This window comes from Nyctibius grandis, chromosome 3 (assembly GCF_013368605.1).
Source record: "Nyctibius grandis isolate bNycGra1 chromosome 3, bNycGra1.pri, whole genome shotgun sequence".
Classification (NCBI taxonomy): domain Eukaryota; kingdom Metazoa; phylum Chordata; class Aves; order Nyctibiiformes; family Nyctibiidae; genus Nyctibius; species Nyctibius grandis.
In genome coordinates this window covers 48,657,806-48,685,738 of record NC_090660.1, presented here as the reverse complement: position 1 = coordinate 48,685,738, position 27,933 = coordinate 48,657,806, and the positions used below count along the sequence as shown (strand labels likewise).

The 27,933-nt window shown below is 39.8% G+C and overlaps 1 protein-coding gene across 1 annotated transcript; it reads left to right on the top strand.

The window, feature by feature from the left end:
• The first annotated feature begins 442 nt into the window (after nt 1-442).
• SOCS6 (suppressor of cytokine signaling 6) lies at nt 443-27,358 on the top strand. Its single transcript, XM_068397124.1, has 2 exons — nt 443-818; nt 25,223-27,358. Exon 2 carries the CDS (start codon nt 25,348-25,350, stop codon nt 26,950-26,952), a length of 1,605 nt encoding a protein of 534 aa, XP_068253225.1. The 5' UTR covers nt 443-818; nt 25,223-25,347; the 3' UTR covers nt 26,953-27,358.
• Nucleotides 27,359-27,933: the final 575 nt, after the last annotated feature.

Below are 27,933 nucleotides of genomic sequence, written 5' to 3'. Positions count from 1 at the left end.
CGGGGCAGCCGCGGGCCCGGACCGCCACCCCTGGTCGGGGCGGGGGGCGGCTGGGGGTGGCTCAGGGGAGCGAGGCGATGCCCCTCGCCAAAACAAATGTAGGGGAGCAGCTTCCTCTGAACTTCATGTCTCAGCTTCGGTAGCCAAGGGGAACGGTCAAAAACTGCGAGCGGGGTGGGGGAGGGAGGAAGGGGCCGGGGGCTGACCAAGGTCGACCCCCTCCTTCCCAGCGCGGCTCCCGCTCCTCCGCGGGTCTCCCCCGCCGAGCGGGGACAAGCCCGGGGGGAAGGCGGCCAGACCCGGGGAGGGGAAGGGGTCCGGCCGCCCTGGCCCGGCCTGCTGCTGTCGGGCAGGCGCGCCGCAGAGGGCTGGTGGTGGGCGGCCGGGGCAACCAGGAAGGCGGAGGGACGGAGCAGGGGTGTCCCGGGCCCTGCTGCCCACGCTGGGCTGTGCGCGGGCGCCGCAGCCGTAGCCGTGCCTGCGGCAAGTGGCGGCCATCACCGGCTCGCCGCCCCGGTGCGCCCCTCGGAGGACGGAGGGGTGGGGGCAGAGGAGGCGGAGGAAGCGGCGGCGGCGGCGCCAGGAACAGGGAGGTGGTGGCACGGCGAAGGAGGGAGCCGGGGCCGAAGCTGGGCCGGGCCCCGCAAGAGCAACAGCAGCGCCCCAGCTCCTCCCTCTCCTCCTGCTCGGTGAGTCCGGCTCCGCCGCCCCGGGAGGCTGCTCGCCGCCGAGCCTGGATGCCGGCGCAGGCCGGGCCGCGCCGCGAGGTGTCCCGGGAGAGGCCCGCGCCGGGAGCGGGACACCGCGGCCTCTGCTGGGTGAGCGTCCCCCGGGGCAACGGTGTGCGCCGCGGCCCATCTCCCTCCCTTCTTCCCCCGGGTGGCCTTGGGGGGCGGCACGAGAGCCGGGGATGAGGACGGCCGCGGTTCGCGGATTCCCCGCCGCCCTCCTGCCGAGCTGCGGCCCTGGCCCTGGCCTCCTCTCCCTTTGTTTTGCTCGGCTCCCCAAGCCTGCGGCGGCGCCAGGCCCTGCGGAGGCACTGGAGCCGCGGCGCGGCCTGCAAGGCGGGCGGGCAGGCGGGGAGCAGCGCCGGGTCCGGGCCGCCGAGGCCGCTGCCCAGCCCCCGCCGTGACAGGAGGGAGCCGGAGCCGGCCTCTAGCCCCCACCGGCCACGGCGGTGGGGCCCGCCGGCCTCCCCTTCTCCCCTGGGCTGTTGCTTCAATGCACCCTGCTCCTACCGGTGCCATTATCGGGGGCGGCTGAATTAGGCTGATTTCCCCCCACCCCGCCCTGAAACCCGCCTTCGGTTTTGGGCTTGGGGGGGTCCCCGTCTCCAGTGGGGCGGGTGGCCGTAGGTGGCGGTTTGGGCTGTCTCTGCGGGGGCTTGGGCGGCGGAGGAGCCCCATGGCGCCGGGGTGTCGCGTTGTTGTGAGGTTGAGGGTGCGCCAAGGGCTCTCGAAGGGGCGAGCAGGGGTGAGCGAGAGAAAGACTGCTTTCTGTGACAGGCGGCACTTAAATACTTGACTTTAACAAAAAAACAACACCAAACCCCCAAACTTTACTGGCTTCCGTTGTTCTTCAAGCTGCTTCTTACATTCTGTTTCCCTAATGGTGCCACTTCTCTCCGAAAACAACTGGTCCTGGCCCATACTCGTTTGCCTAAGGAAAAAAGCCTGTCCAAAACAGTGAGGTTTTAAGAGGTACAGATGATGCTTCTGTGATGTGAGGTGCTTTGGCTGTGTCTTTCTGTGTCCTTTATTCTTTGTCTTCTTATGTTTTCAAAATCATCTTAGTTTGGAACACAATTTTTTTGTGTGTGGAGTAGGTTACTCTGTTAAAGAGGTTGGTCGTAGAATACACTTCAGCCAGGGAAAGCTTCTCTTGCAGTTACTAAATTCTTGTGCCCTTTCACCATTAGGTTCCAACCACTCTTTCCTACCTGCCAGGAATGTTTACGCCATGTCCAGCCTTAATACACTGGTAGTTAAAAAGTGCCTGCTGCAGGCCTTCTGTCTTAGAGAGCTGCTGTCTGCACAAGTGCTTGAGGACTAATGCATCTGCATTTCTGCTCTGTGTGGAAAAAATAGCACTATTTTTTTCATGTTAATAAACACATCCTTGGATTGTAGAAAATATGGAAGCTTCAGTGTAGTTTTAAAATAAATTACTTAGCTTGGCTGGAAGACTTTAAACCACTGGAGAATGTGTAGGTGTTTTTGGAGTCTTCTGCAGTAAGACAGTAACCATAGCTCACAGTTTTCTGTGTAACTTGTGAAAGGCAAATTTCAGCTTTTTCAAAATGCTTATTTTCATGAAGTGTTAAACAGTACTTGAAAGGAGTCTTCACCTCCTATTATATACTTCTTGGTTTTGTGGCTTGTATTGTGTTTGGGACTAAGCTTTTTACACCTGTTGTAGGGAATACACGCTTGATTAAGCATACATCCTGAGTTTTGAGATTTAAGTAGTTTTTTTTAAAAAAAAGTGAAAATTCAATTAAATTAAGCCTTCATACTTAAAAGAATGAATGGTCACAGTGTAGTGTTATATGGAGATACCTGCATTTGCTAACTCCGTGGGAGGCTGCAAGGCTATGGAGTAGTAAGGAAGAAGCACTGTGGTGCTTCCAGAGCTTTTGTGAGTGTCTCTTCATCACACTGCCTATCTGCAGCATCAAAGTGTTCGTGTGGATTCAGGAGACATGATGGATGATCCTAAACTTCCTGAGAACCTGACATACTGAAATCTAAAAAAGATGTATATTAAGTTATACTATGCTGTTAATTTCTTTGATCCTAGATTGTGGAGTAGGTCAGTCAAACACCTTGGGTTACTCTTAAGAGAGGGACAGTTTGAAGAAATGATAACTGGTCTGCATTGTTCTGCAAGTAGACACATCTAGACTCTCCATTGTGCAGTGTAGTGGGGGGAGAGAGTGAATTTTTCATTGAGTTCTTCTTAGAAACAAGTTAATTCTTTCTGCTGTTTCTTATGAAATCTTCTGTAGTCATACAGTAACTTGAACATAAACATTTGAAAGACTTCATCTAGTAGCATTGCCTTGAGTTCACTGCGTATTTGCTACACTGTTGCTGGCAAAACAGGCCACAGTCCAGGGTAATCCCTTACTCATGTGCCTTATTTGCTCTTGCTTTACTGCCCTCCTGGGCCTACGCAGCACTATTTTGGTAGTGTTTGGGTAGTTCGATGTGTTGTAGGGAGGTGAGTGATAACATAAATTAGATAGAAAGGAGACTGTTCTCTGCTGGTGTCTCAGCATTTTGTTGATAGTGCTTTAATGAGTGCTAGTAACAAATTACAGGGGGTAGCTCAAGTGGTTGTGGTGCTCCAAGGAGGAAAATAAGATACAAGTAGTATAAAAGTAAATGCAATCTAATTTAGGAATGCAAATGCTAAAATGTATTGAGTATGAATTGGATACGATTGGGTTTGAAAAGCAGAGTAGAGATTACCTGTGCAACTTAACTGCATAGTTTGTAGTGTAAAGTATTATACTGAAAAGAAGTACAGAACTTTGAGTTTCCTCTTTTTTTATTTTTTTTTAAGAGAAATAACAATATCTGGTAATGTTCCTTATCCTTATGTTTGTGCCAAAATCTTAATTTCATTCCATTTTAGTGTACACTTATTTTTCTGGAAATACATTGCAGTCTTAAGAAGACAATAGGTGTACTTGATGCAAAGCTCCCAAGTTCTTACAGCCTCTGTCCCCATGCCTCCCAATAAATTTGTGGTAGTAGTGGACAAGGAAGTATCTGTTAAAAAAAAAAAAAGTCCTGAAAAATTTCCTTGACAATTTCAAATGGCAAGTTATATACAGGAGTATTTTTTAGAAAACAGGAAAATTGTGCTTGCAATGGAATACTTATTGTCCATGTTTAAAAAGCAGCTTCATACCACTCAAATATGCTTCTGATACATCAGAGGATAAAGATTCATGACACATAGGAGATCACTTCTTTTATTGTTATTTTTGCTTTTTTACACTAGAAATAATTAATTTCTGAGTTAAAACCTTGTACTATGTAAGTTGGATAAATTTCTGTGTTAAAAATACATTAGTTTTGAAACAAACATTTAAAAACTTGTAGCTTCGGGGTTTTTGTTGCAGTAGGGTTTTTTCACACTGTTGCTGAATGATCTTAAGGTATTGAAACAAAAACGTGTCACCTACTTCAGCCTCTCCTGGTGGTTAAAACCAAAACCAACACAAGCTGGCCTTGAATTATTGCCTTGGATAAAAATGGAAAGCTGAGTCTTATGTAAAGTGTGTCTAATCAAAAATATAAAGAAGGTTATACAAACTTTGCTAGAGTCTACACCAGCTGAATTTAAAAAGGCAACATGATGCAGATTCTGACTTAGTCTGCTTATTGTGAGAATTAAAACTTTCAGTTCAAAGTGTTAGAAATTCAGCGCTCTGATTTCTTAAGCTCACTTGAATGAAAGTTGCTCCAAATTTTTTCTTGTATTAGTTTTCGTGGTCTTCTGACTCCTGATTTTGTCCTGTACAGGCATGCAAACAATAACCATCTGCAACTCCAGATAATTTCAGCAAGTTTTGAGGTGTATGGCTTTGCAAATCTGACTGCTATTCGTTAGAGTCCGTAAGGTGGATTTAAGGACCTATCTTTAGATATTTTTATTTAAAAAAAATAATTACTATCTGTCATTCAGTTTTCTTCTGGAAAATATTAAGATAAAATACTCTGGAAATTATTGGTCCTTTTCTATGTCCTTAACCATTAACATAACACTGTGGACTCTAACAAACTCAGTTGGCTTCATTTATGACAAGGATGTAAGCCACATGTTACCTAAAAAATTGTTCCTTGGTTGCTACATCACCAATAAAACTATGCAACTTAAATATATGTCTGTCTTTGTTTAACATGGATGCAGATACATTGGCTAACTTGTTCTGCCTCTGACTTCAAAACTCCGTGGAAGGAATATGAAAAAAATCTCCTCGCTTGCAGGTAACCCCAACCTAAGGAAGCCGTATATAGGCATTTCTGTCCAGGTGCTGCTCTCCAAACATTGCTTCCTGTTGTGTATATATAGGGCACATAGAGCATGAGAGGCTTGCTGTCTTCTGTGAAACATTCTTTTCTTTTGTAATCTGCCAAGTGCAGTAGGTTGGCAGTTTTAAAAAATCTCAGGTTTGTAAAGTATGTGGGTTTTTTGTTAAAACACCAAATAATTTTGCTGTAAACTGCTGTAAAACAGTTTTGGACTTGAGCCATTTTCTCTGGCAGTGAAGGTCTAAATAGTAGCTGTTAGTGTTTTTTTGCAGAGTTCATTAAGTGGTCGCTAGTTAAAAAGTAATGAAAATGCATTATTGTTAGGTAAATCATATGGATATGTGGTATTTTTCTTTGTTTCCCAGTGCAATGTATAATGAGCAACTTTATTTGTGTTATTTAACGTGCATGGTATATACTGATCTGTAAGAGGACTTGTGTAAGGTTTTGATGGTCTCAAATTAATATGGTGAATGCAGCTAGCAGATAAATTGATTAATTTTAGGATTTGAGATTGCAGACTTAATACCTTTGGTATTGTTCCTGAAGGATTCCATATTACTTAATGCATAGAGTGCTATTCTTGATGGCAAAATTGTTAGAAATGAGGCTCTAGTCAGGCTTGATTTTACAGCGTGTGATCTCTGTTTTTCTCGAGTAGTTTTATTCTTAATTAACTTTGACGTTCTCTAGTAAATGTGCTAAAACAGCAGTTTGTAGGAGTCTTGAGTAGGTGATTGTTTTTCCTTCTCTAAAGCAGTCTGCATTCCTCAAATAGGTCAAGAACAAATTAGTAGGCTACTCCAAACGTTTCCAAAGCATGTTTGTTTGATCCAAAGATGTCTCTAATACAGTGGTCAAGCTTGCTTTCTTTTTTGTTCCTTCTGATTTAGGGAATCCTGTCTCCCCTGACTTCACCTCAGTAAGTGCTACAAGACTCAGCAGTTACAAGCTATAATGTTGACTGTTTTTGGCATCAGTAATGGGTTTTAATACCCTTGGAATCCCTTTTGGTTGGTAGTCAGGTATCAGATTAGGAGGTTTAATAATTGAAATAGAGAAATGAAGATGAGTGACATCAGGGCAAAGGTTTTTGATGATAGAAAGTGTGCCTTCTAGGATGAGATTTGTGGAAGCTGTACTCCAAAAACAGGGTAGGCAGCTTTTCAGGACAACTCTCTTCTTTCAGGAACTGGTGGGAACAGGGCGAGTGAGGAATTCTCACCAGATTCACTGAACAGAAGCTGCTTGTGCAGGCGTACTGGTTTGGGTGAAGCCTGCACCGGGGAAGTTTTCCAGGCTGGAATTTTGGTCAGCCCGAGGAGACTGACTCCAGAATAGTTGGTTTGTACATTCAGAGATAGGAGTCTCTAGGTTATGGTGAGATCTTAAGTCTGGGTCTGTGTAAGGTAGGTGCCTGGTGGCTTTTTTTTTTTTTTTTCTTCCCCTCCCTGTTCCTTCTTCAGTGGAAAACTGAGGCAAAACCAATGCTGATCCAATGCTCTCTGAAACATAGACTTTTCTCCTTTTCTTGGCTTTTGAAAGGAAGAGAGCTATTGATTAGTAGTAACTAATATTAAGAAGTAATAAATGATTAGCCATAGGCCTTTGGCATGATTTTGTGCCAAAAATCTAGCTACTTGGGAAAATACTTACATGTAAATGTAAATAGTCCACAGTTCCTTACTGAAGGGATAAGAGAGAGTCTATACTGACCAATGCACTGGTCTTATTTGCAGTCTAATCCAGTGATGGTCACCAGTACTGACTCAAGATGGCCTGTATATTACAGAAACAAGTGCTTTTTGGAATCTGCGGTGTTTTAAATGCTCTTTGACATGGAAAACAGGAACAGAAATTCTGTGTATCAGTGTTGAAAAGCATGTCTCTAATTTTAAAATTAGACTAATACATTTTTTCATTTTATTTATAGTGTGTGTAAGTTTAAATGTCAGAAGAGGAGAAAAAACAGAGTCTGTGAATGTACGTGTGTCTTTTTTTTTTTTTTTCATACTTGAACTTTAAAGCTTAGCTAGCTTTTGCAGCAGGGCTTCTATACTCCTGGCTCTGCAGAAATTTGACCTTGCTCTGAAGATAGCTATCATAAGGGCTTTGAGTTTGTGTAAATCTCATACAGCATATTACTTCATATGTGAAAACTTTATCTTTGATCCTGCATGTGAGAATTTATACACCGATGTGAAGTTGCTCAGTGTAACACCCCAGTTCTTCATGTGCAAGCTAAACATAATATACAATGAGCAATCCCACTGATTTAAATGCCTTCTCACAGTTAATTAATCTTTGCTGGGCTGGGTCTGAATATTAGCGATATCAGATTGTTTAGCACTGCGTGGAAAATTAATTTCTGCTTTTGTTGAACATTATTTAAAAAAAACCAACCCTCACCACCAAATAAAAAATAAGCCTGAAAGCCTTCCAGTGTGTATCAGGACAAAACAGTGTCTGTCTGAAAACTTTAACTAAAATATTCTCTGTCAGATGTGCTGGTTGGGGTAGTGAGATGTTTCTGTCTGCAGGTGATTAGAGTGTAGGTGGGGAAAAAAAAGTTCCTGTTCTTAATCATGAATAATTAAGAGTCTCTCTGGTTTTGACCCCAAATCAGAAAATTTGCATGTAGAGTCAGCTTTGTCAGAACTGGTGTAGTCCTGTAAAAAGGTTTTATTCTGACAAATCAGGACTTCATAAAAAGATGGACAAGCAGCTTTGCCCCATACAGTCAGAATTCTGTTCCCATTCTGGTCAGTGTGCTAGTTGTTCAGTATTAATGTATGTGCCTTCTTAAAATCACCTCCTGGACTTTAAAATGACTGTCAGTTTAGAAAACCTATTTAATGTTTCACCTCCTGTTTTAAGGGAAACAAAATGGTAAAGTAATTCTGTGAGATTAGAGGGAGATAATAGTCTCTGTACAGGTGTGTTTACCCTCTGTATTTGATAGTACTTTGAGCACAGCGCTGTCTCCTGTTTCCCATATATGGATAGGCTCTAAACCATAAAGAAGGTAATTAGTTTACTCTTTGTCTTATTGGGGCCTCCCTGCCAGTGAAAATGGAAGGGAAATATTTTAAATAAGAGGTGTTTTACATTCTCATTTTCCCAAACACAGAGCTTGGGTTACTGTTGGCAGTGGGTCCTAGGAACTTGGAGGAGCAGCCAGGCCATCTGTGTGGAGGACCGGCGGGTGCACGTCGGGTGCGACTTCTCGACTTCTGCTCGACTGATCCAGGGTCTGCTGCTGGAGTGCGTTCCAGGGGCAGCTGCTTAATTACAAGAGGTACTCTGTGAGGAAGAAGCTTTCCTCTTGGGCTTCCACCTGACTGAAGATCCCCCAATCTTTAAACAAAAAGAAGGAAGTCCTCTCTTTTTTTTTTTTCCCCCTTTCTTTTTTTTCTGGGGGTTTTTTGTTGGTTTTTTTTTTTTTGGTTGTTGTTGTTGTTTTGTTTTGTACTGGCTTGTCTGTAAAGTAAACCCTGCTTTTTGTTTCATTTATTGGATCTGTTCACTGACCACGAAAGACCGATCTTTAGTAGCCGATACTATTTGACATTCCATGTATAAAATTGGTTGGATTTGAGATTGACAGTGATCCTAACCTAATCTTCCTGTACGTGTTTTGATACAGGCACCAACTTTCTTTAAGTGAGGAATATTCACATGAAAGAATCATGACAGTTTAGAAGGATTGTTTTTAAATGTCTCGTTCTTAAGGATTTATCCCGTCAGAAAGCTTTAAAACTGTCTTAACTTTGTTTAGCAGTTGACAGGCTGGCTTATGAATCATGTGGAGTCCAAGGGAGGAAACAAAATGCTGGAGATACTGGAAGTAGAATATATTGAAATAAAGATTGCAATAAAAATAATTTGGAGTCATAGTAGTGGAAAAGAGAACGGAATTATGAGCCGCCTTCAGTCTTGTTTTTGCGTGCTGTGCTCCTAAGAAACCCGATAGTACGTGACCCTTCTGTAGCTGTCTTGCTTGAAACACATTTTCTGATTCTGAAGATTCTGAAACTGATTTCAGAATCCATAGTGAAGTTTTAAATATTGTATTATTGTTTTACTTAGGTATCTATTCATCAAGGTGAACATGTGCGTAGCTCTGTTAAAATAATCTGTCTTTTAGTGCTTAGAGTTTTGGAAGAGTGAGTGAGACCTCTACCCTCGTGTGCCTCCCACCCTGCCAGCCCCTCCAAATTTGATTATATTTAGAGGAGCTTAAAATAATGATTGGAGTACTTACAAATGAAGACACAGGCAATAGGGAGCTTGTGTACTTATCAAATATTATCAAAGCTGGTAGTTTTATGATAAGCACTTATTTAAGTACAAATAATGGGGGAATAAACTTTTCAAACAAAATGAATACTAGGATTTATTTTCAGATTAATTGTTGAAAGGCAGTTTAAATTCTGTCTTGTATCCCTCAGAAGTGATTTTTTTTTCTCACTTCAGAATATACCAAATAAATCCAGCCTAATGAATCACTTCACATTAGTTTTTTCAGAAAATTGGATTAAAGTGATTTTTTTAACTTTGTGGATTAAGTTGCTTCTGAGTTGTACTACCTTTTGACTGCTACTGTTTGAAATACTCTTTCAGTGTTTATTACTTTGTCTCTTTAAAAATGAAATCGTTTTATGTAGTAGTAAAGGGATATGGTATGCTTTCTTCATCAGTAAAAGGTACTAAGTCACTTAAGTTTTGATTTTTTATTTCAGAAAAAAAAACTGGACTTTGGTTTCAAAAAATGCAAATGTTATTTAAACCTCCTTTTAGAATACTTATTGCTAATGTTATGATTTGCATATATCCAACAAGATTGCATTGTGGAACACATTGATTTTTCTGGCTGAGGTGGTTCTTTGAGGCTTAAACTGTAGGTGCTTAAAGGCACGGTGAAGATGGAATTACGAATCTGTTTGTTAACTATTATGTATGGATAAAGCTTTCCTACTAACAGTGAGAGAGAAGTATATTCACTTGGAAAGAAATTATTAATAACACTTTTCTGATAACATTATTTATGCAAACTTTTTGCCTTGGATTAAGTTTTCCTTTCTATTAATTACTATCAGAGCCTTGACCAAACCAATATTAATCTCAGTTGAATTGCATCTCGTTAAATAGCATAGGTGTTCCAGAATAGAAATGAAATACGAATGTAACTATGGAAGAGTGAGTTCTTGCCCTTGATGTATTAAATGCTCGTTTGCCTTTAAAATGGATTCCCAAGTGTGTATGAGTGTAGTATATTGTTGTCACTATTACTTATTTGGGTAGTAGGTAATAGGTGGACACTGGGCCTGGCATCTACGTGGTGGACAAAATTTATCTGCAATGCAATATGAAATTGAATATAAAAGTATGTAGCTAAACATTCCCTTGTCATTTGCACATACAGGTTCAACAGACTGCAAGCAGTACAGGCTGCATTTCCCAGTGATGTAAAATACAGGATGTAACAGCTCGGTAGCTATAGCCCTCATTCAGAATGTAAGATAGCCGAGTTAATTCTACACTTCTACCCGTTCTGTATGATGACTGCCCTGAACACCAGCCTTTTGGCTGCTCTAGTATGAAAAGTTTTCTATTCTTTTTTTTAAAGCCGTTCTACAGAAGATAAACAGAGCTGAAAAAGAAAGGGCTAGAGATGGTGTGTTTTCTCATCCTAGTGAAGTAAGCAACTGCCTTGGAGAGGGAAAACCTGGGACTGACTTTCTGGCCTAATTCATCCTGCATCTGAAACTGTTTCTTGTACAGCAGGGTATCTTGATCAAGAATAGTGAGAATTTCCCTTCCACAATGGCTAGGATCACTATCCAAGTTACTAGAACATGTAGCTTGATTTCCCTCAGTGCAAGCTCCTTCCGTGATGCAGAGGGATACTATGATTGTTCATTCACTTCTCACGATGTCCAGAAAAAGAGGTGGTTGCCACAGTATTTTATTCAGCATGGTTCTGTGAGGTGATGATGGACAGTTTTAGAACATGCCTAAGGAGGTAGGTGAAGGCGTAGCCATGAGGCATTGATACTGTTCTGCTAACACTAAGTACTTCTGCTTTTTGTGCAAAAATAAGGCTAAGGGCTACTGAGGAGTTTTTAACTAAAAAAAAAAATCCCTCTGAAATTTTGGTACTTGCTAGATTAAGCAGCTCTGTGTATGTGAAGGGGAGAAGGTTTTTGATGAACAACATTTTGAGTATAAGGTCCTCATGTCTGAGGAATCTTAAGGAACCTGACTCTCCTAGTATGCTCTGAGTACTTGCAACTCCTGTTAATTTTTGGAGGAGTTGCTTATGCTTAGGTACTGAAAAAAAAATCTGAACTTTGACAAAAATCGGATGTTTTATCTCTGTTTTAGGTAAGACTGGTTGTAGTTCTGACCTTTGCAGTTTGTCAAAATGTACTTTGCTTTGAATTGTATTTTCAGAAAGCAGGCCATCAGCCTCAGATCTGTTGTATCGCAAGCAGAACGTGGTAGTGGTTGTCAGAATCACAGAATCACAGAATCAACCAGGTTGGAAGAGACCTCAGGGATCATTGAGTCCAACCGTTGCCCTGACACCACCCTGTCAACTAGACCATGGCACTAAGTGCCATGTCCAGTCTTTTCTTAAACACATCCAGAGATGGTGACTCCACCACCTCCCTGGGCAGCCCATTCCAATGTCTAATGACCCTTTCTGAAAAGAAATTCTTCCTAATGTCCAACCTGAACCTCCCCTGGCGAAGCTTGAGGCTGTACCCTCTTGTCCTATCGCTAGTTGCCCGGGAGAAGAGGCCGACTTCCACTTCACTACAACTCCCCTTCAGGTAGCTGTAGACTGCAATAAGGTCACCTCTGAGCCTCCTCTTCTCCAGGCTAAACAACCCCAGCTCCCTCAGCCATTCCTCATAGGTCAGACCCTCCAGACCCTTCACCAGCTTGGTCACCCTCCTCTGGACTTGCTCCAACACCTCAACATCTTTCTTGAAGTGCGGGGCCCAGAACTGGACACAGTATTCAAGGTGCGGCCTCACCAGTGCCTAGTACAGAGGGACGATCACTTCCCTAGACCGGCTGGCTACACCATTCCTAATAGAGGCCAGGATGCCATTGGCCTTCTTGGCCACCTGGGCACACTGCTGGCTCATGTTTAGCCGGCTGTCGATCAGCATGCCCAGGTCTCTTTCTGCCGGGCCGCTTTCTAACCACTCTTCCCCCAGCCTGTAGCGCTGGATGGGGTTGTTGTGGCTGAAGTGTAAGACTCGGCACTTGTTCTTGTTGAACCTCATGCCGTTGGTCTTGGCCCATCTATCTAACCTGTCCAGATCCCTCTGTAGGGCCTTCCTACCCTCCAGCAGATCGACACTCCCACCCAGCTTGGTGTCATTTTACTGAGGGTGCACTCAATCCCTATATCTAGATCATCTATAAGATATTGAACAGCACCGGCCCCAGACTGAGCCCTGGGTAACACTGCTAGTGACCCGGCCGCCAGTTGGACTTTGCCCCATTCACCACCAGTCTCTGGGCTCATGGGAATATTCTATGCCTTGCTGGATACGCCAGTTTCAGCAGGCTAAGGGTTTTGTGTAATATAAAGCTTAAAGTCTTGGGCGGAAATATTGTTGGCCTATTGTTAGTCTGAATTTACTTTCTTTGCAGGTTGCGTTTTCACTAATGGTTTTAGAGCTAACCTTGAAGGGTTGTGTTTTTTTTTGGGGGGAGCGGGGGGGTTTGTGTTTTTTTTAATTCCCCTTGTCTGTATCTTAGTATCTTGCTCTTTGTTTGTTTGTTTGTTTTCCTTGTGTCTTTTAAACTCCTTTAGATATATACCACTGATGGATCTTCTGCTCATCATTTAGCTACCTGATACTTCTTTGTACTTTGATAAGATGGGTGATTCACTTGCTTACTGCTTTTATAAACAAAGCAGTTGGGCTGAAAAGTCTTTGTAAAATATCTGCTGAATTGTAAAGTTTTAAAGAAAGTCAGGAAGTTGAATCATGACCAAATAGGGGACAGTGATAGAAGGTCTCCTGAAAGGTTGGGTATGTCTCCACAGGATGATGAAACCCAAGGTCTTGTTTTTGGCTTATTCCTCCATTGTCAGCAAACCCCTGAAAGGGCCCACAAGCTTCAACTGATCTCCTTCAGTGGCTGACAATTTGCTGTTGGTGTCAACTACTGGAGTCATACTCATTTAGTTCTGTTGCCATCTTATACTTACATGGAGAGATGGGGGAGATTTCAGATTTAAGTAGGTATTTACTCAGAACTCGAGCAAGTCATCCCCCCCCCATCACTCCACACTATGAAAATTCAGAATTCAGGTTTCAGAATTAAATGACCTTAATTTGGCCTGATGGTGCATATTATTCAGCTTATGAGTCCATCTAAAATAGGGGAAATTGAGGACTTGGTGTTCTGGCTCATGAAGCATTGAATAGAGCATTGAATGCCTGTGTATTAACAAAGTGTCAGACATAGACACAGCAAAAATTTCCTTGGTGAAGCCAATAATTCTGTCCGTGAGCTCTGGATTTTGGCGTTTAATTAGTGTACTGTAAGTAAATGATGGGACCATACATTTTAAATGGTGGTGGAGAGTAGAATTAATGTAAACATTTTTGTCCTGTATGTGAGGCAAGAAAGAAGAGAATTGCTTGGGCAGCCCTTCTGGCTTTTCTCAACTTTTGAGTTCTCGAACTTTGAACCTAATGAAATTATCTACTGTTTCCTATACAAATAGTTCAGATAAAGGATATAAAATGATTTTTCTCAGTATAGTGTTGTTCCAGACGGAAAACACAAAGGGTTTACTCACCGATATAAGTTGTCTATGATTATTTTAGTGATTATATTTTAAATTTTCAAGAAAGTAAAATTGCTAGTGGAACTTACTTATCTCTTTGGGAATAAGGACTCTCAAATTTTGAATTAATATGATACATAGAAAATGATTTTAATTTTTAATATTTATCGCTAGTGATTTTTTTACTACAGTGATATCAAAAGTATCACCTAAGCCTTTCTCTTTTTAGCTGCTGATCAGAAATTAAAAACCAATCACAGTAAGAAACAGCTTTTGCTTCTAATCAGCATAGATGGTATCTTGGCAGTTGGGGGTAAACATTTTTTCTGTTACAGTGAAACAGTTTTGTGAAACATTTGTCTTGGTGAGGAATGGAGTTGTTCCATGCCACTTTCCTCCTTGGTTTTGGAGATACTTTTGAACTCCAGCGAAAGCTTTTCCTGTATTTAGAAATGTCCATGCCTTGGACTTTTTTATATGTAAGAGTATATGAATTTTTGCTATGGCTGCTCCCTCAGTTGAGGCACTGCCTGTCTGCTTATTTGATAAAACTTCGTTGGGCAGCCCTGAAGGGGCTGCAGGGCATACAGACAGAAAGAGCTTTGCTTGGTCGAGCTTTGTTTCTATAGGAAGTAATGCTAAAACAAACTATAGTCTTTGAATGCAAGTTCAAGTCTGAACTTTTGAGAAGTGATTGCAGAAGTCAGTTTCTTGAGTAGTAGCCTGAACTTTATATGAGATAGTATATTACAGTATTTTATCTAGTTGTTATTACTTCAAGGATTGGAGAGTCCTTGATTAACTGAAAGTCTGTAATTATTATTTAAATGTAGCCAATGCCTTTTCATCCCAGGTACTTTGTATTTCACTGAACATCTATTTCTCTTTCAATGTCTTATACCGATTGAGTACATATACTTTTATATTATGCATGTGTTACGTTTGTGTCGATGGTGTGCATTTGTGGTAAAACAAGTGGTTATTACTTTGGAAAAATGTCACAGTCTAATAAAAAAATGAATGAAGTCTATGTGAGTTTCACAAAAATGAGATTCTTTCATGTTGTACACCTGGGGAAGGAGGATAATACCAGTTGTTGGTGTTTGTAATCTGTCAGAATTTTCCACCATTAGAAATTAAACTGATTTAAAGCAAAGCCATGGAAGCAGGAGTCTCTGTAGGTTTGAAACTTACTAAATCTTTGAATTATATGGCAACTGAATGCCTTGATACAAGGCAAGTATTATGCAGTATTGACTTTAAACCTCTTTGTATGGTCTGGAGGAGAATGGTGGGATCTTTGTGGCGTCCGTGTAGCAAATACATTGTGTTTCTCTCTGATAATTTAGTGAATAGAGTCCCAAACCAGAGGCCAGTCACTTCATTTCCGTGATTCTGAGGAATGTCCTTACTAACTGCTTCTTCCTCCTCAACATGCTTGGAGATTTCTCTGCTGTGGAAAGATCTTTTCACTTTTATTCCTCTTGAATCAAGGCACTGTGCTCTCTTTCCCCTCAGACCATGAATGGGTCCACTTAATCCTTCCATTTATATAGAGGGTTAACTGCGTTGTAAGGAATTGCTGCATCTTACCTTAAATTGAGAGGATAGAGTGTTATCTTCTAATGAAAGAAAGCTTTTATTGTCATTGAAAGTGGCATGGTAGAGGTGATGGGGGTGATAGCTGCAAAGAACTCAGAGATCCTACCTGATCACGTGAATTTAAAGGGTAATTCAGCCCCAATCAGAAACTAACCTAGCAGAGGGTTAATTTGAAGCTTCAGGTCCAGCCATGATCAGTTGTGAGATCCAAGGCAGAATGGTAGGTACAAGAGCCGTGTAAGACCGCAGTGTGTTGCCATTTGTGCAGACCTTCTAGAGAAGCTGAAAAATAGGAAAATGAGTCTGTCTTCAAGCACAGGTCCTCCAGTTGTAGAACATGAACGTGCTTGATACGGTGGAAAAGCAAATTTTTTTTTTTTCTCTAGAGTGAATTTTCAAACCTGTCTCTCTTTTAAAAACTTGTTTCAGCTGCTTTTGTTTCGGCTTGTATACGTGTTGGACAAATCTGTATGGAATAAACTTATCTTTTAGAGTTTAAACATATTTTCTTTTTTTACTAGTGGAATAGATTGGATGACTAAATTTGGATTATCGCTTGAATAAGCATGTGCTCAATAGGTTTTTGAGGTGTTTTTACAAAGGTGTTTTTTTTTTTTCTTCTCTGGACATTTTTAAAGTAATTGTACTACCTTGAAGTAATCTCTGCAGATTTTTTTTCCCTGTTTTGCATATCTTTGATTCCAGGTGAATGTTATTTGTAGGAACAAAGGCCAATTACATAAGTTTCTGGTTGTCTGTCAGATAAGCATAAATGGAAGTGGGAAGGTGAGCAATTTACAACTTGCTGGTCAAGATAACAGTTTTACAAATACGTGTTACGAAAGCACCTGTTAGCCAGATAGTGTGGCTAGTGAGGTATTTAAAATAAAACATGTTTAACTTTGATTTTTGTATTAATGTGACTTTATAGCTCTCCTGATGTGGTGTTTTGGTTTTTCATTTCTGCTTCTAAAGAAGAGAGTATCCCACGTTGCACCTTAAGGAGTGCATAATTATTATTTTCAGTCATATTTCTTGCTTGGTGCTACAGTGTGTAAATGCTACTTCCTCTCTTTTCATTTTCACATCAGATGAATTGGACAGGCAGAAGAAAATATGATGATTATAACATTAACAGCTCATAATTTAGGGAGAATGGCAACATTAAAAATAAGTGTTTATACCAGCAAGCAATATAGTGAAGTATGTGGTGATCCTGTGTAAACCTTTATAATTTTCAGCAGAAATATGGTACGAGGCTACTATTTCTGTCACTTTTCCTATATTTTCCTCCTTCGTCTCACAGTGTCTTCCTTTCTTTTCTAGCTTTGTATTCCTGGATGCAGACAAGCACGTACATGTGTTAACCGAGTGGGTGTTTTCTGTATTGCCCGTTCGGTATGTGCCCCATATACTGCGGGGTTGATTGATGGCAGAGGTTTGACCTGAGAAACTGAATGTCTGTTCTGATAGTACTGTAGGAAAGATCATTCATGGTACCTGTTTTATGTCTCCTCATGAAAATATCTGTCAGGCCCTTTTCAGCTGGCTTTGTTCATGTTTTGGATGTTGCACGCAGGGACAGTGTTTCTCTGCTTGCTGTAGAAATACTAGTCTGAAGTAGCCCGACATAAACTTTGAAAGTGAAACCAACATCAATGCAAGTCAATATGAAGTGATAATATTCAGCTGTTGAATGTCTGCTAAGTGTTTTCTTTCCTTTTTTGGGAAGGGATGGAAAACTGTTTCTCACAATTACGCTGTTTAGTCATTAACATTAAAATAATAGATTATTGCTGACCACAAAATCACTTTAAGAGAATGGTTTGGTTTATTATTTCTGTCTTTCTGGCGTATACTTTAAACGAATGGACAGCATTTCTAAAATTATGTTCTGAAATGCATTGGGATTCAGAAACGAGCTACATTTAGAATTGGGCTTTGGTGCCTGCATCCATACAGTTAGATGGGCTATGTTCTTTTCAACACATGTTCCAGGATTTAGACATTTGTGTGTACTTCTCTATAAAAAGAAGCAAAAAAAAATGCATTTTTTTTTTGTTTCTACTGATTGTCTTTGCCATTCTTCCTTCCATTTTCACTGTATTCATTTCAATCACTCTTTTATTGTTCTCAAATAAGTACGCACAGAATCTGTTCCTTGCCAAAGGCAGTTTATTATTGTAAATTGTATACTGGTTTCTACAGGTAACTTCACAAAAATCTTAAAGCAGAATTGTTTTAAAAATTATTCCTTTTTATGGAACATGATGTTGATCCTTATTGCTAAATGAGAAGTTCGTTTGCAAAGCATTGAAGTCTTGCAGTTTTTCTTGGACTCCTAACATAACTGTATTATGGTTTAGGAGGATTGCATAAATATCTTAGGTAAGCATAAAATCCTCCTTGTTATCATGCTGAGGGTACCACTGTTCCTTGCAACTGAGGAGAAACATTTTGGTGTACAGATCTTCTGTCAGGATGGAGAAGTGTGATGAACCCTTACTTGGAAAGGAATTCTTATACATCATCTCCCAGTAAATCTAACTTTTGTTTATGAAGCTAAACTTAATTTTTGCTGACAGACAGCCTGCTGCAAGGCTGGCTGCTGGAGTCTTGTAAAATAGCAAGAAATGAAAACTGAGCCTGACTGAGCGTTATTCTCATTCTTCGTCTGCTTCTGCACAGCTGTGTGAAAAAGAAGAACAAAGATTTATTTGAGCTCTGTGGATGTAATGTCCTGCAGTGAAACACATGCAAATGGACTACACACATCAGGTTTCTTTAGTGACTTCTCTCATTTGATTCATCAAAAATGTTTCACCTTTTTAGTGATGTGGCATATATTGATCTGCTGGATTATTTTTGGTTGCTTGTTTTCCCATCGCTGTTAGTTCGTCAGGGTCTTAGAGCCAAGTTATGGCTTGCTTTTTCCCTGTAGTTTTTCAGCATGCTAGAAAAATTTTCTGAGCAGAATACTTCGTTATCAGATGTCTGTTTAAAAGAAAGTGATGAAAGGTGATACCTGTGCCAGTGTGTTAGTAAATGTATAAAAAGTACAGTCTGCTTTGTTCCCTGTTTGGGTGTTGGTTCCCAGCTGGTTAGAGATGTAGCAGCAGTGGCTGAAGTGGTTACTGTTCTGGCTGTCATCCAGCCAGCTCCCCCAGAGCTTCCTATTCCAACAGCAACACTGGTATCATGATGCTGTGTGTGTTATTGAGCTGATGCCAGCTGATATCAATGGGTGCTGATTTCAGTTTAATATACCAGGTTAGTGTGTCTGTGGTAGTTTGGGAGCAGACATGCATCCCAATCAGCCATCCTTGTATAAGGGAGATGTAACCTTGGGTGAGGACTGTCAGTGTAGGTTTTTGCTATTGTAGTGATGAGATTATTGTAGTTACAAGGCATATACACAAATGAACTGTAATACAGAGATGCCATTTAACGCTCTTCAGTTACTCCCCAGAGGAAAACTACCAATCAGATAGAAATATTCTGTCCTGCAACCAAATATGGGAAAGAAGAACAGGACTTACTGCAAGCAGCCATGGATTAAGTATTGTTTAAAGAAAAAAAAGAAAAAAAAAATAAAGAAACAAAAACTTCAGGGAAATACAGATGTTAAGGGATATCCTTTTTCAACAGCAGGCTAGAGACATGCGGTCAAGGTATTAAGACTTCTGCAATGGTTCTGTTCCTGGTTTTGCGTACAGTTAATTCCATTAATGGTGGTGAAGAAAAATCTGTTTTTTTCAAGTTTTCATTATTATTTTACCCCACTTTTCTACTTACTGCCAAGGGCATACCTTGCTTATTCTCTGCTAAGGTTACTAATAGTGATTTGGGTTACTCCATGTGTTGTTAGAACATGAGTGCCTATGGACTGTTTTCATTTTAAGTTTTGTAAAAAGAGGGAAAAAATAGGAGAAATGACATGACTTACTGTTGGGTTTTTTTTTAGTTTGTTGGTTTTAAATTGTAATCTGTGTAATAATCTAATAATCTAATCTGTTAGATAAGGTTCTCATCTGTTTTTTACCTTGTTCCAATTTTGCATGAAGGTGTGCATCTGAGCTTCTCCACACTCACTAGAAAAACAGTTACGCAGGAGAGGATGGACTTTTATAAAATTTGCAATCTTATATTAAAACAGTGTTCATCCATTAGCAAGCAAGCCACTACTAAAACCATCTACCTTTTTTTGTTGCTTTCAAGATGTAAGAGTATGCAATGGAATTTAGATTCCTTCATTTAAAGACTGTTTGTACTAAAGAGTCATACAATGTAGGAATTTACTTGAAGCTCAGGGAAGGGAAACACCTCGCCATCTTCAGTATGCTAATGGTGTGTATAGTGAGAAAGCTGAAAGCTGCCATGTAATGTATATGTTCTATCAGAAACTGATGATGTTTGAAACAGATATTTAATCTCTCTTTACTTAATGAATATTTTATGTGCAGTTCCTGTGCTCATATAGACTGAAACTACAAGTACATGGCAGGAAGTACCTTGAGTCAATATTTTCTGTTGCTGGCTTGAAGAAATGACTTCATTATTGAAGTAAAATCAATGGGAACAGGTATGGAGAACAACTTAGTAATTTACATAAATGGATTTAGGAACTCTGGGATAAATTTAGACACTCAGGAATTTCCAAAATACAGCACTTGAAATCTGTGTCTCTTAAGATGCTGTTTTTGAAACACCCTTCCAAGTAACGCATGAATATATTTCAGCAAGAGTTTGGGGGCAGCAGGGGAACTACACCTCATGCTTCTGCAGACAATTGGGCTAGGCTTCATTAGCTGACTATAATGAAAATCCGGTGCTTGTCATGCCCCAGGAATGCAGAAACCTTTTTCACTTTCAAGGTATTTTTAGTTATTTTTAATATAAATAATTGTGTTAAAAATACAATAAATTGAAGTCGTAAATGATGTCTTACTATGATTCAGTATAAGAGTAAAGATTATATATTTCTAATGGACAGCCAGACTTTTCAGGAATAATGCAGCTGTGGGTTCAAAAAAACCAAGTTCAATGCTCCACTGTTTCACTTTATGGAAATAAATGAGCAGATTAACATTTACTTTAGGAAAGTCTAAGTTATCTGAAGCAGCATTGATTAATAGCTCCAAGCCATTTTTGTGATGATATTTTTATTTAACTTTTTAAAGACAGTTCTTTGTTCAGCCATGGGTTGTATTTTGCTGTTTCCAGTATGACGGTTTCTGTCTTGACTCTTAGAAGTTAATGCTGTTTTACTTCTGTAGTAGTGTATTCTGGTAGCATTGTGTATAGTATTTGTCTCGGGAAATGACTGCACCTAACCTAAAAGTGTGAAAAAGATAAGAAATGAATAAAGGCCAGATAAATAATAAAGGCCAATCAACCAAACTTTTTGTTGGTGTACTTTTGCAAACACTGCATTGTGGTAGCTGTGTGATTATAGTCCGCTGAAACCATTTTGTAGCATCAAACTGAAAGTGTTGAATATTCAAAGCAGATTTGCACAAATGGATTTATTGGTTTTTTAAGCTTTCATAATTTTTCATAAATCAGTGCTGGCCACCATAATAATAATAAATGATCGCATGACCTGCTCTTCAGATTTCTGAGAAGCAGCCTGTAAAGTAAAGTTTCAGCTTTAATTCTCTTCACTAATAATTTCATATTTGTATGTGATGAATGTGCATTGTTCCTCTTCAAAATGAGGTGTGCAAATTTAGTTTTGGTTATTTTTGTAAGTACAAAGGGGACAATGGTGTTTGGTGGGTAGTAATCTGGTAGTTTTTGTCCAGAGGCCTGTGTTTTGTCGACCTGCATAATTTTAAAGATTCCAAAATGCAGAATTTGTGATGAAAGTTCGTAAGCCAGGATTTCATTCTGCCTCATTATTCTGTGTGTTAACATCTCATTCTCTTTGTGGGTGTGATTAATCTCCCATTTTCAATCTGTGTGTTTCAGTTATTTCTGTGTACATAGCCATCAGGCTTTGGGAGTTCGTTGGCATAGTTCAGAGTGTGTTTATAGTTGCAAATACCTGCCAGAAGAATTTCTAAAGGTATCTCTAGTTAGGCTGTCTAAATTCACTGTACGGCAGATGGCACTGGAAGAGCACATCAGTGGGAGACTTCAGTGATGCCATAATTAGTACAAAATACTAGTGAAGCTGTTGCAGTGGTGAGGGTTGTGAAGAAGTTGCATAGCTCACTTGAATGTGTTCCAGGAAGGGGTGCATGCTGGGCTCTTCTGCTTCAGCTCTTCTAGATGTAGACAGTGGAAAATTCTACATTTGCAAGTGTATGAGTGTATCATATGTTGAGGGCTGTTAATACAGCACTTCTGAACACATTAATATGCAATGCAGAATTACTGATACTCTTCTTTCTTTGCACGTACTTACAAAGTATCTGGATCAATTAGGGTATTTGATTTCAGAGTATATTTTCTTTCTTCTGTCTTGGATAAAATATGTGTAAGAGATGTCATAAAGTAGGGTGGTCCTCATATGGAAGACATGTCTGAGGCTTGCTTTCATCTGTAGGTATGTTGTTTACTTTGGAGAGCTTTGACCTGGACCGTCATTCACTAGATTTTTATCGTCTTTTCCTGGATGAATTAGCTAGTCTTCTGGATATATGCATGTTGTTTATGTGGTTTATATTTGAGCCTCAAACCTTTATTATTTCTTTATGTGAAATGTTACAGTGATACAAGTAATGAGTCATCCATTTGGACAATCATACATTTTGCTTGATAAAGATATTGGCTACTAAGGTAGGCTGACATATAAAACACTGCTCAAGCAGGCTCAATAGTCACTTTCAAAGTAAAAACTTTTGACTTCTCGGTGTGCAGCCATAGAGATTTATCTGTTGAGATTATTTGTAGATATTGCATTTTCACTTGTAAAAAAACACATTTTGATATAGGAAGACTAGTACGTGATAAAAATCTGTTCTTTCAAGTGACTTGTTTAGTGTTTTAGTTATGGAGAAGCTGAAGAAATGTTGTTCCTTCAGCCAAATTTTAGGTAACTAATTCTTTTGAAACACAGCAGTAAAAAAAATTGGTGAATCAGACAGTTTGGGGCTCTGTACATCTTCTCTCCCCAGTCAGCAGTGTGGTAATGTTCTTTTATTTTCTTCCTATCTTAGAAGGCAGATTTTACTTTGTTTCATGCTTGCTTTTTTTTTAGGGTTAGGAGTTGCAAACAGTATGATACACTTCCCACAAGGATGTGGGAATGTATCTGGTAAAGCTGAAGTAGTATCAGCTTGTGGATGTCAGTCAGAAGCAGTTGGAAAACACTGGATTTCACAAGTGGGGCTTATGTGAGGGTTCCCAGGCTTCTGGTACTGCATACAGAAAGACGCAGTTAAATTTATCAAATGAACACTCTGTCAGTTTAGGAGCAGCATAGAATCCTGCAGTTACATTTTTCATTTTGTAGGTTCATTTAGTTACATACGATGAAAAGAGTACTGTAAATTGGTAAGATGGCACAATCCAAATGGTTTAGGAATAAAAGGTCAACAAGGCATTTCAAGTCTACTTTTAATTGACATGTAACTCTCCCTTTATCTGTATCTGTAGCTTTTTCTTAATTACTGTACTTTGTCAGTTATTCTGATACACCAAATTTCAGGCGTATAAAACCCACTAAATGTATTCTGCTTATGTTTGTTTTCCATACTTCCATATTTCCCAATTATTCCAAACATATGGAGCTCATATTAAACATCACTATTTTAAAACATGAAATTATCTGTCATAAGAAAAGGAAAATATAAGTAGTGTCTTAACCTTTGAAAATACATAGGCATATCTCAGTATCATCTTCAGTTTGCTTAAGTGAAATAAGCAGTGAACTTCTAATAAAGTACTGGTCTTGGTTTTTAAGGTTTTAATACTCATTTATAGCAAGAGATGGTTCTTAGTCATTTGTTTGTTTAGGAAGCAAGATTTTTGGGCATGTTTGTTCTTTGCTGATGGCAAGTAAATCAGCTTACAGGCAGAAGAGAAACCTTTTAGTTTCTCCCCATAGAGAGAAAGGAAAGGAAAGTGTTGTTTAGTTTGGTAGTTAAGAAAAGGAAATGGGAAGAGCTGAAGCTACTCTACAGGTGGACTTGGGAAATGTCGGAGGTTATGGCAAAGACAGAACAAGTCTTCGAGGTAAGGTGGTGCAGATAGCGTAGTGAATTTGAATATAGGACTAGGGTACAAATCCAAGTAAATCAAGCTTTATTTCTTCTAGTGTTTATGAGAACAGTGTTCAACCCCCCAGCAGCAGGGCTTTAGTTAAAATTTTTCGAGGTATTTTGAAGTTCAGAATCCTTAGATGCCTTGCACTGTCTTTTAGTTTGCTTTGGATATGATCCTTTAGCCATTGTGCACTTGAGGACCACAAAAGTTGGGCTGGACAAGAGTAATAGTCAATGGACTGCTTTTTGATTATAGTAATCATTCTCCTTACATGGCTTTATGCAATTTTTGAATGGTTATTTAAGAAAATTGTATTGTTTAGTTGATAAAACTTATTTCAGTTTATTGCGCTATTTTTCTCAGTTGCTTGTATTGTGATACCATGGGACAAAAATGGGAAGTGCGTACGTAAGGGCTGTTTTACTTTCCCCTCAGTCCCCCAAGCCTGGAAGATTTCTTGAAAGATTCTTAGACTCCTCCATCTTGCCATGCTTAGCCTGGAGCCAGGCTTGCTGCTGCAGTTTCCACTGCTGACATTGCACGTAGTTGGAGGTAGGTCGAATAATGGCTACTACTAACAGTAGTACCTACTTCTGTGGCAGCAGCAACTTCCCTCTCTTCTCTTTCTCTTTTGTTCTTCCCCTCTCTGCAGAGCTGCTTCCTTTGGAAGGTCTAACTAACATTGAAAAAAAATCAAAAACAAAATCCCCAAACATCAAACAAAAAACACCCAAGCCAAAAAGTCAAATTTATGGAGGGGGTGGGTACATGAGTCTGGAAGATGCCAGGTAGGAGCAGTTGACTGGGACTTGAGTAGATGTGTCCGCTTAGTCTTGGCAGAAGTACTGAAGGAAGAAACGATCTAATAGTACTAGGCAAGGAGAGCCTGTGATTTGACCTCTTCTATGCGTAAAACAGAGTTTGGAAATCAACTTTTCTTTCATAGAAGTTCAGGAGGGCACTTCTATGACTTGCTCTAAACAGGTATTACTTTGCTGTTATGTCTCTCATTTTTTCACTAGAGTTAGTTTTCCTGTAATTATGTAACTATTTGAATATTACTCAACTTTTCTGTGTAAAGAAAGTATGACCTTGTAAGACCTTGTTTTTAGGACTAATCACAGTTTAACCTGTATGTAGGAATCCTGTTGGATAGAGTATCTTCTATAGTTTTATCTTCTACAGTTATTTTTGTGGTAAATTTTTAGGAGCCTTCTGAAAGAGAGGGGTGTTTCGGTGCTTGAAATTTTTATATGTATGCATTAAATATATGTGCCTATGAGTATGATGTAGTGTGTGTGTGTATTTAAAAAATAGCATGCTGAAAGCAGAAAAAAGTTGTGGAAATCTCCAAGGCAGATGTGGCAGATTCATCTTTTGAGCCTGATTAGTTTCCAGGTCAGCTCTCTATATTTACTTTTATTTGATGCCCATTAGTTAAGTACTGCAATTCCTGTTTTGTTTGGATAGGGGGAAACCCTTATGGATAATTTAAAAAATATTTCTTTTGTGAAGTTAATTGTTTTTTATTCGTTTCCAGGAAATGGCTCTTGAAGTTAAATGAGGCTGGATAAAACACATAAATGAAGCAGAAGCTTCTCTGCATGTGTTAGGGCTATATCACCACAAGCATTGCTGATCAGCCAGACTTGGTAACTTGTCATAATGAAGAAAATTAGTCTCAAAACAATTCGCAAGTCCTTTAACTTAAATAAAAGTAAAGATGAAAGTGACTTTGTAGTGGTTCAACAGCCATCGTTAAGTGAATTTGGAAAAGAAGACTCCTTGTTTGGCAGCTGCTATGGTAAAGATTTGGCTAGCTGTGAAGTCAATAGTGAAGATGAAAAAGGAGGCAAAAATAGATCAAAAAGTGAAAGCTTAATGGGTACGTTAAAAAGGAGGCTTTCAGCAAAACAAAAACAGAAAGGCAAAGGCAGCACACCATCTGTAAGCTCTGCAGACGATGACACCTTTTCTTCCTCATCTGCTCCAATAACTTTCAAAGATGTGCGAGCTCAAAGACCCCTGAGATCCACTTCCCTCCGTAATCACCATTACAGTCCAACTCCGTGGCCTCTTCGACCTACAAATTCAGAAGAGACTTGCATCAAAATGGAAGTGAAAGTCAAGGCCTTGGTCCATTCCTCTAATCCAAGCCCAGCACTGAATGGCGTTCGAAAGGACTTCCATGACTTGCAGTCAGACAGCGTGTTCCAGGAACAAAACAATACGTTAAAAAATACAGAATCTCAGAACGGGGACTTGCATCTTCATATTGATGAACATGTGCCTGTAGTTATTGGATTAATGCCTCAGGACTACATTCAGTATACTGTGCCTTTAGATGAGGGAATGTATCCTTTGGAAGGATCACGTAGTTACTGTCTGGATAGTTCCTCACCCATGGAAGTTTCAACTGTTTCTTCTCAAGTGGGGGGAAATGTTTTCCATGAAGAAGAGAGCCAAGTAGATCAGGATGTAGTTGTTGCACCAGATATCTTTGTGGACCAAACGGTGAATGGTTTGTTGATTGGTACCACAGGAGTCATGTTGCAAAGCCCAAGAGTTAATCACAACGATGTCCCTCCACTCTCACCTTTGCTACCTCCAATGCAGAATAATCAAATCCAAAGGAACTTCAATGCATTGAATGGCACAGATGCCCACATGGCTGAAAGTATGCGCTGCCATTTGAATTTTGATCCTAACACTGCCCCTGGAGTTGGAAGAGTTTATGATTCTGTACAGAACAGTGGTCCTATGGTTGTGACAAGTCTCACAGAAGAACTGAAAAAACTTGCAAAACAAGGATGGTACTGGGGCCCCATTACACGTTGGGAGGCAGAGGGAAAATTAGCTAATGTGCCTGATGGCTCGTTTCTCGTTCGAGATAGTTCTGATGATCGTTATCTTTTAAGTTTGAGTTTTCGTTCCCATGGCAAAACTCTTCACACTAGAATTGAACACTCGAATGGTAGGTTTAGCTTTTATGAACAACCAGATGTGGAGGGACATACATCTATAGTTGACTTAATTGAACATTCAATCAGGGACTCTGAAAATGGAGCTTTCTGCTATTCGAGATCCCGACTGCCTGGATCTGCAACTTACCCAGTGAGATTGACAAATCCAGTATCTCGATTTATGCAGGTGCGTTCTTTACAATACCTGTGTCGTTTTGTAATACGTCAGTACACCAGAATAGACCTGATTCAGAAACTGCCTTTGCCAAACAAAATGAAGGATTATTTACAGGAAAAGCACTACTGAAAGCTTATGGGAATCTTGCATCTTGCACTTTGGGAACGACAACAACAAAAAGAGATTGAATTACAGTTTACAGACTTTCATTATTATCAAAATCTTTTGCTGCCATAAAAATATTTCATTTTTGTGTGTAAAAGAAAAGTAATGCATTTGGATTTATGTTCTGGGGTTTTTTGTGTATTTGGGGGGGCTTTTCTTTTCTTTTTTTTTTTTTGAAAGAATGATCTCAAGTTTATTTTTAGAAGTGTGAAGTAGCTATCTTTCATCAATGTGCAGATTAATCACAATGTGAATGATCAAATTCTCCTTAATTTCCCCCAAGTCCTTTGCTGCTATCCACTGTGATTTTTATGCATTGAAAGCACATTTCATGTGTATTCAACCATAAGTAAAAGTCAAATGAAACTTGTTGAATGGAATTTTTTTTTCCTTTAAAATAGCCTGTTTGAAAAAAATGATTGTGGATAAAAAAATATATTGGTATTCTAAATTACAGAATTTACATCTATGTTAAAAACGGTTTCCTAGTATCCTAATTACAAATTTCTACAGAGATATGCCCTAATGTAGAACTTACAGACAGAGCTGTGAGATACGAATATGGTCATGCACCATATCTTTGGAAAAAAACCCCACCTTTCTCCTAAGCCTTGTATTGTCTGTACACTCTTTTATGTTTGAGAAGGCTGGTTCAGCCTTCTTCGTGTCTCAGTATTTTGTGAAAATGGCCTTTAAAAAAAAAAGTCTATGAAAGTCAATGTGTAGTACCTATAAGGCAATTGTGGTTTTGGGGTCTTGTCAAATATTACCTTTTAAAATCATGCCATCAGTTAAATAAATGAACACCTACCAAGTGCCCTCTTTTTGTCCTTTTCCCTCCTACCTCCTCTCAAGGGGCGGGGGGGGGGGGGGAATTTCTTGGATTTGTACAAAGATTCTAGGAATTGTTAATATGGGTGCATAAATTGATAAGCCATTTCAGGG